The 8601-nt window shown below is 42.5% G+C and overlaps 1 protein-coding gene across 2 annotated transcripts in view; it reads left to right on the top strand.

Moving 5' to 3' along the window:
* The first annotated feature begins 36 nt into the window (after positions 1 to 36).
* Positions 37 to 8601, top strand: part of gbf1 (golgi brefeldin A resistant guanine nucleotide exchange factor 1) — a 24227-nt gene continuing 15662 nt past the window's right edge. For both annotated transcript variants that reach the window (XM_031873098.1, XM_031873097.1), the window contains exons 1-9: positions 37 to 1362; positions 3762 to 3844; positions 4299 to 4535; positions 5100 to 5193; positions 6087 to 6263; positions 6397 to 6461; positions 6748 to 6871; positions 8147 to 8218; positions 8378 to 8472. In XM_031873098.1, the coding sequence (XP_031728958.1) occupies positions 1258 to 1362; positions 3762 to 3844; positions 4299 to 4535; positions 5100 to 5193; positions 6087 to 6263; positions 6397 to 6461; positions 6748 to 6871; positions 8147 to 8218; positions 8378 to 8472 (1052 nt within the window). In that variant the 5' untranslated portion in view covers positions 37 to 1257. The remainder of the gene's footprint in view (positions 1363 to 3761; positions 3845 to 4298; positions 4536 to 5099; positions 5194 to 6086; positions 6264 to 6396; positions 6462 to 6747; positions 6872 to 8146; positions 8219 to 8377; positions 8473 to 8601) is intronic.

Below are 8601 nucleotides of genomic sequence, written 5' to 3'. Positions count from 1 at the left end.
GATTGGCTGATTAGCTATTTGTGTTAACAAGCAATTGAACAGGTGTGCCTAATAAAGTGGCCGGTGAGTGTATATGATATAAAAGTGCCAGTGACCAGGTAAGAGGCCTGTTGATGAAGGTGCATGTTTTACAGTCTGATGGCTTGAGGAGTAAAGGAGTTCTTACATCTACTTATTCAGATTCTTTATGAAGAGGTCTCTTTCCCCGGCTCAGGTTGCTGCTGTGTCTAAAATTGGAGTGAAGGTTTGATGTACATGCTCAGGGCTATTTCTTGGTCAGTGCCTATGATTTTTCCTGCTGTACTGATTTGACTTTGTGGCCTGGTTTGGTCCTGTTTGTGCTCATTACCACAGATATGACCAAAGATAGCACTCTCACAACATTCTGACTTTAAATCAAACCAGCAGGAGTTCGTCATTTGAGGCTTCCAGAAAAATGGTTATATGCATGTAGCATTCATGGTCTTTTCACAGCTATGGCTTAAGCTAACATTAGCTAAGATATAGCATTTAGTAGTTAACTTTTGCAAACTTGAAATCAATGGGCCATAACACATTCAGTGAGGTAACGAAATCTTTGCATTCAGTATTCTGTTGCCTGAATGTGAACCAACAATGTACAGTATGTGTCATCGATGGGTGGCCAGCTTTAGAGGGAGCCCAACTTTGCTGCCGTTTCTAATTGCATTATCACATTATTCACATGTTCAGGACTCCAAACACTAAGTCTACAAATGGACTTCTCCTTCATCAGTTAATTCCAGCTGTGTAAAGGTGGTGAAAATATGAATCAAACACTGACATATGATTGACCCTGCAGGTTATAGTGGGAGGATGACATAAGTGTTAACACACACGCACGCGCGCGCACACACACACACACACACACACATATACACGATGATGGGCCAGCTCCACAAGGGGGAACATTTGTCTTCTGAAAATAGCAGAAGGAGCCATGTGACTTGGAAACTATTTCAAGTAATGTCCTTTTCTTAGGCTGACCACATGCACACAGATAGTGGCCTTGAGAGAGTTGATGAGTCATTTAAGGCAGCGACTCTGTAAAAGAATGTTCCACTCTGTGGGCTCACTGTGATCATGTCAGCAGCATGTGCAAGGTGAGATTCTGTCTAGGAACAAAGTGGTCTGTCCTGAAGTAATAGACAGTGAAAGATGTAGCCCACTGTTTATCCTGTGTTCTCTCGTGTGTACTGTATGTGTGTGTGTTTGTAGAAAGTCAACGGCTGTCCCTTCATGACCAACGATGCAGGCTTCGCCTTGGCCTACGCTGTCATAATGCTGAACACTGACCAGCACAACCACAATGTCCGCAAGCAGAATATCCCCATGACTATAGAGGTGAGTTCACTCTCTCTCTCTCTCTCTCTCTCTCTCTCTTTCACTCTCACTCTCACACACACACAGGTTTCTGTGGAAGACCTACCTAGAAGTGAGAAAATGTTTGTGTGTTTGATTTGGGTGATTTGCCTTGCGTATTTCCATTTCTAATCCTTTGGTCAATAAGCGTTGACCGTTTCGGTGTAAGAATATGGTGGTGATGAAGGAGCTGTGAAAAGTCACTGCCAACGCGCTTACTCTGTTAAGTAATGATAAATATACTCTGAACTTTGGGGAATAGTTCACCTCTGGTGTGAGATGGAGGCTGGGCTAGAGTCGTAATGATAGTGTCACTCTTGTTTGATGTGGTCGTGTCCAGCAGGACTTTTTGTTCCTGTCAAAGCTGCATCAGCTCGCGCTTGGCCTCTGCAGACAGCGAGCTGGAGGAGTTTATACTCTATAGGCTGCATTATTCTCCCAAACACCAGAGGGTGTACAAACAAAATGAACTGTGAAGAATCAAAAAGACAGCGAGTGTAACTCAGAGATAAGACCATAGACTACCTGCAAAAAGATATAAACCAACCTCCATATCTGTAATCTCATATTCATGGACTACTTTACTGTCTTTGACCAAGCCCTGTAAAGAAAAAGTCAAGTATCACATGCATTATAAAGAAACAAAGGTTTAATTTCCTGTAAACAATTTGATTTGGTTGGAAAATATTTCCTCAAACATAGATTTTGAAGACCTCCTGTCTCTAAAGCATTTAAAAGTGAATTGGTCTTCTCTGTATAATCCCCAGACTTGTAAATGGTGTTTTTATCAGTGAACTATTTGTGACAGTCATGTAATCGCGCACGCCAAGTTCCAAACATTCAGAGGTGCACGAGCAAGCGCCTCCTCCACTTACCTCCGGCTGTGATTACGTCATTTCTGGCGCGAGCATCGTAAGCTTCACTACAGCGAGTATAAACTAAGCTTTAGATGGCATAACACCGTACCTTTGTCTATAACAAATGTTAGTTTGCAGATTAAATTCAGAAAAGGAATCAAAGCTGTGTTGTATTCATATTTGTATTTTTTCTCTCACTGGGCATTCCTCTGCTCAGAAAGCCAACAGCTGTAGGCAGTGGTGTTCTGTCCGAGAGGAGAACTCATCCTAAACAGGCGGAGGGGGGGGGGGGGGGGGGGGGGGCGCGGGCTGTGCTCTTGTCTCTCTCGGTCTCTCTTCATCTGCTGTCTCTGTTTTCTCTGTCTTTGATTGACAGCTGCTGAAGACTAAACAGAGCCTCTGGGCAGCCTGTGAACAGTTTGTGGGTGGGCCACTCTCACTGACCAACAATAGCAAGCACTTGCTTTGCTCTCCGTCTCGCTCTCTTTTAAGGACACATACTTTGTAGAAATGCTCTGTCTTGAGTCGAGTCATACCTCATCACGCAGCTGGTGTTGTATGGTGTTTAAATGATCCCTACACATTCCTAAAAGGTCAGTTGTGGTTTGATGAAGAAGGCTCATTGACCTCCAGGCTCAGACAACAGGCAGAGGCTTCCACACAATAGTTTGGTGAGGGCCAATAAAAGTGGCGCCAAGCACTGCAGTTACTTAGCAGCTTGCAATGCGTAGTGTTCACCAGAGCATGTGTCGGCAGTGAGGTTATTTTTGAAATGGGAAAACTATGCCCAGCATCACTGTAAATCAGATCCTATTCCCGAGGATGTGACAATGAGATGGCATGTGTTCAGTGAGGTGCAGGTAAGGTCAGTCTCTAAACTTCGTTTGGTCCATAAAATACAGCACGCTGCTGGGTTTTTGAGCCTGTTTGTACCAGCAGCTGCACCAAGAGCTGCTCTGAGTGTGAGACAGTGTGAGTCCCTGATACTGTATGAGCATGACGGATAGAAATAGATAATAGAGCTCTGATCCTCGGAGGCCTCCTGCTGTCTGTGGCTCTCTCTGCCGGTGTTTATTTCTCTGCGTCCCTGCAGAGAAACTCCTGTTTCCTCTCCTCTTACCTGCCAGTGGGACAATCCCGGACTTGTCAAGGCATAAGATCGAGCCTTGAGGTCGTCAGTCATCACAGGGTGATTCTGTTTATTTACAGGAGGCTCTTGGCTCTAATCCCTGTTTTCCTAACCCTGCAGCTAAAGCGTATTAAGTGACACACAGCAAGTGTGTTTCCACACAAAGCCCTTTAATTGTATGTTGCTGGATGCTCAGTTAACGAAGCACTGAATGCCAGAGGCTTGGGTGTCTGAGCTAAGCTCCCGTGTTGAGATGCATTGACTGACATGTTGATGGTGGAGAAATGACCATTTGACTCCTAGAATCATGTGAGGTGTTTGATTTAAGTTTCTGCCAGAGAAATAAAGCAGATTAGTTCCACAGCTAACTGCACTTTTTTTTTTTCTTTATGCAGCAATTCAAGAAGAATCTGAAGGGAGTGAATGGAAATAAAGACTTTGACCAGGACATGTTGGAGGATCTTTACAATGCTGTCAAGTAAGCTGCCATCACACAACTGTATGTATGTAATGTACGGCCGTACTCTCAAACCCAAAGATAGTCATTCTATAACCACATATGATCTTCTTATTGGAGAATCTGGAAATGAGAATGTTTGTCAATTTTGTTAAATATATGACTCAAATAATTGATGGATTATCTCAATTTTGCAGATACACTTTGTGCAAATCCATTAATTGTCACATTTTTTCAGCTCTAACCAAAAGCTGGTATTAGATGTCTGGTCAGGGTCATAATGGTTTTTATTTATTCTTTGATCAGATTGTTCCCGATTTAAACTTTTTCCATTTCTAAACCATTTGATTGAGGCAAGTTCTTTTACGACTGCTTGTGTTTGACAAACATATTGATATTGATTAATGTGAGGCAAATGCTTTGACAAAAGTTCTCCCAGCCTTAATTCATGAGCCGAGATGTTTGTCCTCTGCAGGAATGAGGAGATCGTGATGCCAGATGAGCAGTCCGGGTTAGTGAAGGACAACTATGTATGGAGTGTGCTGCTTCACCGCGGTGCCACACCCGAAGGTCTTTTCCTCCACCTGACACCCGGCAGCTACGACCATGACTTGTTCACCATGACCTGGGGTCCCACCATCGCTGCCCTCTCCTACGTCTTTGACAAGAGCCTGGACGACAACATCATCCAGAAGGCCATCACTGGCTTCAGGTATACAAGTTGAAAATAGTCAGATGCTGAAGTGGCGGAGCAGGGAGATAGTTTGAATAAGGACTTGAGAGTCTGGGGCCGCTGAGGGTCATGTAGAGCGATTTGATCCCTGGCTCCCTGGCTTGGGCGATGCGCTGAACCTCAAGTTGCAAGATACAGGCCAGCACCTTGTACCATCTCTTGTACCATCTGTGTGCGAGTGTGTGCAAATAGGTAAATGAGAGGCAAATTATAAAGCGCTTTGTCCTCTAAGGTAGAAAGCGCTATATAAGTGCAGTGCATTCCCCGTGTACTGCTTTATGTACAGCCATATAAACAACCTCCATATCTTCTACATTGTCTGACCAACCACACCGTGTTTACTGAGTAGGTGATGAGAATCAAACTCTTCCTGAGCCTGATGAGACGTTTGTCTCTGCTGGAAGCATTGTCTCATATTTACTTAAGTATCCACAGAAATCTAGTCCTTGTTAAAACATGAATCATTTGACATCCATAATAATGAAATATAAAGCAAAATGTTATTCAGTGTTTTATGTGTTCTGTGTCTTTCTGTCGTTGCAGGAAGTGCGCCATGATAGCAGCTCACTATGGCTTCAGTGATGTTTTTGACAATTTGATCATCTCCCTCTGCAAGTTCACCACTCTGAGCAGCGAGGTGAGAAAGAAGTCCACAACAGCATGTTGTGCTAATGTGGTCAGGGTTGTTTCACCAATATGTCATGTGGACATCAATCTTCCAGTTGCAGTTAAAGCTGACATTTGGGAACATAGTGCAGTGAAATGTTATTTTAAGAGCTCCAGAGATAACAATCATAAATTGTTTTGTTCATAATTTGATCATAAAGTATCGTGACCTCCTGATATGTTGTCTTTAATTTGATTTGGTTAATATTATCGATCAATGCTGTACTTAATGTGGCTCACAAACACAGACAAGACAGAACAAGTAAGGTATATATTTAATTGTTGTTTTGTTTTAGTCACACATGTTGCAAATGCACACAGACACACGTGTGTGTGTGTGTGTGTGTGTGTGTGTGTGTGTGTGTTTTGTTATAGTAAAATACAAATACGTAGTGCAACAGAGAATGTAATTTTTTTTTTTATTTGAATGAATTCATCAAATTTTATAAAATGTTGCTTGTAATTAAGAATCAGTTTGTCAAATGCTTGCGCAACCAAACATCTTTCAGCTGCAGAAGGCAAGAGCTACATTTGAAATACTAGTTTATAGTGACACACACACACACACACACACGTACGTGGCTCGGTAATGGCAATAAAGACTTCATGTCTAGGCGTGATAATGTGCCGGCTCCTCCTGGGACAATAAAGACGAGCTATTCATCTAACACCTCCCGTAAATGAATGAATGTAATGACAAACAAAATCCTCTCTTGTAACTAAAGCCTCTCTTGTAACTAAAGCGTTATTAGTTCATATATATATATATATATCAATATATATATATATAAATAAATAAATAAAGACAGTATCTGTGTCAGAATGTCTGTTGACTGAGTGTTGGTGTGTCCTCTCCCTGTGCAGTCTGTGGAAAACCTCCCTACAGTCTTTGGCAGCAATAATAAAGCACAGACAGCAGCCAAAACGATGTTTGACCTCTCCCATCGGCATGGCAACATCCTGAGGGAGGGCTGGAAGAACATCATGGACTCCATGCTACAGCTGTTCAGAGCCGAGCTCCTGCCCAAAGCCATGGTGGAGGTCAGGACTACCAAACTCAAAACACTCTTTGTGATAACACTGCAGATACTGTGGCTTGTAGACAGAGAGTGCATTCCACATGTTCTGCTGCCATCTACTGCTCACTACTCAAACACTGTGCTTGTTGCCTCAGGTGGAGGATTTTGTGGAGCCCAATGGGAAGATTTCTCTTCAAAGAGAGGAAACGCCTTCTAATCGGTATGTGCAATTCTCATCTGCCATCTGTTCGTATGTTTACATTAGAAGCTAATGGGAACATGTTGTCAAGGTGTCACAGTGAGATGTTTATCCAGATATAGCTACACTGCTGTGTGTTTGTGTCATCCCTCCAGCCATGTTCCTTTCTCGTTTTTTCATAAAATCCTCTTTAATTCCTAGAAGAAGAGACCAGCTTTCTATAATACGAAAAATGTATTTAAAAAAAAACAATCCTGACCGAAAGGGCCAAGAGTAAAACTTCAATGTCTCCTTTGTTGCACGTCAGTGGTGAGTCGGCGGTGTTGAGTTTTGTTAACTGGTTGACGTTGAGTGGAGCCGAGCAGTCAGGACTTAGAGGACCGTCCACGGAAAACCAGGAGGCCAAGCAGGCTGCTGTCCTCTGCATAAAGGTACTACTCAGTAAACACTTGACACCATCTGAAGTTCTGATTAATGATGTTTAGGAAAAATGAAGACACAACGTGTACAACTCCTGATTAGACATAGAAGACTGAGTGCTGGACCCTTAATGTAGATGATCAAAAAGAAAGACTAGGACATGTGTCGTGCCCGTAAACGGCCACGGTGCAAAATTAAAAAGTCGAGGAGGAGGAATGATGTATAATAAAACATTTGTGTTAAATCCGAGAAATGCATTTCAAAAGAAAAGAGTAGTTAAATGCCATAGATAGTAATTAGAAGTCTCATGTTTTGTCTTTGATACTGCAGCCTTCTTGCTGCATGATCACTTGTATTAATGCAGAATAGTGTGTCAGGTACAGCCAGGTGCATATCTGCTTCACTAGACACAACTAAACATATTGTTCTTGATTATTAAGACCTTTCCCACACAGGGGGTGTGATAAATAAACCACACAGAAATGCAAAATCCTTGCCTGATTATATCTTGCATCACAACTATTCACACCAGGCAGGCAGAGGACCAACGATGAGGAGCCTACTGACCCAGAGCAGCCTCTGGCAGTCTGTCTGGCTAAATGGATGTATAACCTGAGCTACTGCTCACTATTGTATTGAGTTTCCTTTTAGCCAAAGCTGAATGTGAGTTCCATCTGGTAAATAGTGACACAGTGTTGGTGTTTTTATTGTGAAAGTAAGAAGGGAAGGAGTGGATCCGGTCTGCGCTGCCTTTGTCAAGGTTGAAGTTTACCGTCTTGGTTCTATCCAAGGAGCCTTTGTGTTGTCTTAAATATCCATTCCACACAACATGATTTGTGGAAGTCTTCATTTTTGGTGGTTAAAATCCACCTCGTTCTGAAAAGAAGTTGTGTTGCTCCTGGTGTGTAAAGGCTGTTAATGTCTTGGTCTGTATTCGTCTCAGGCTGTTCATTAATAGTTCTGAAGCTTCTGGCTTAAGCCAGAAATACCGTACACTGATTGGAAAGACATCATTTGTGTCATGAGAGACAGAACGACTTTCTCCACAAGACTGAAACTGGACAAGTTTCTTCTTTCCAGGGAAATTCACAGAACCCTAAATTAAGACGTCATTGTTTCATATTTTTCGACATGACTTTTCTTTCATGCACATAAACGCATCGACTGTAACGATTTTGTGGTTTAGTTAAATGACTGCATTGTTTGTACAATGACTTCACCCATTCCGATAGTTAGTTCACTGTATAAGATTGTGTCATCACTGATATTTCTGTCTCTCCTTCTAGCAATGTGACCCAGAGAAGCTGATCACAGAGAGTAAATTTCTCCAGCTGGAGTCTCTACAGGAGCTAATGAAGGTTTTTGTTAGTTCTTACCAACATTTCTTTCAATGTGTATGTAGCTCTTGTCTTGCTGTGTCTTGATTTTAGTTCAGGCTAGTATGGATACATGGCATTTACTGTATATCATGGTTGGGTCATAAAGACAACAAAAGCAAACCAGATTCTCCTATCCAGGCTCTGATATCAGTCACCCCAGATGAAGAGACTTATGATGAAGAGGATGCTGCCTTCTGCTTGGAGATGTTGCTGCGTATCATTCTGGAGAACCGGTAGGAAAAGGAATCTGTCAATAATCCATTCACAGCACAGTCCCAGGTGTTGTCTGAGTCATTGAACATCTCTCTCTCTCCGTGTGTGTGTGTGTGTGTGTGTGTGTGTGTGTGTGTGTGTGTGTGTGT

Source organism: Anarrhichthys ocellatus, unplaced genomic scaffold (assembly GCF_004355925.1).
Source record: "Anarrhichthys ocellatus isolate YVR2014 unplaced genomic scaffold, GSC_Weel_1.0 scaffold68, whole genome shotgun sequence".
Taxonomy (NCBI): Eukaryota; Metazoa; Chordata; class Actinopteri; order Perciformes; family Anarhichadidae; genus Anarrhichthys; species Anarrhichthys ocellatus.
Note: the sequence above shows the minus strand (reverse complement) of the source record. Positions and strands in the feature narration are given on the sequence as shown.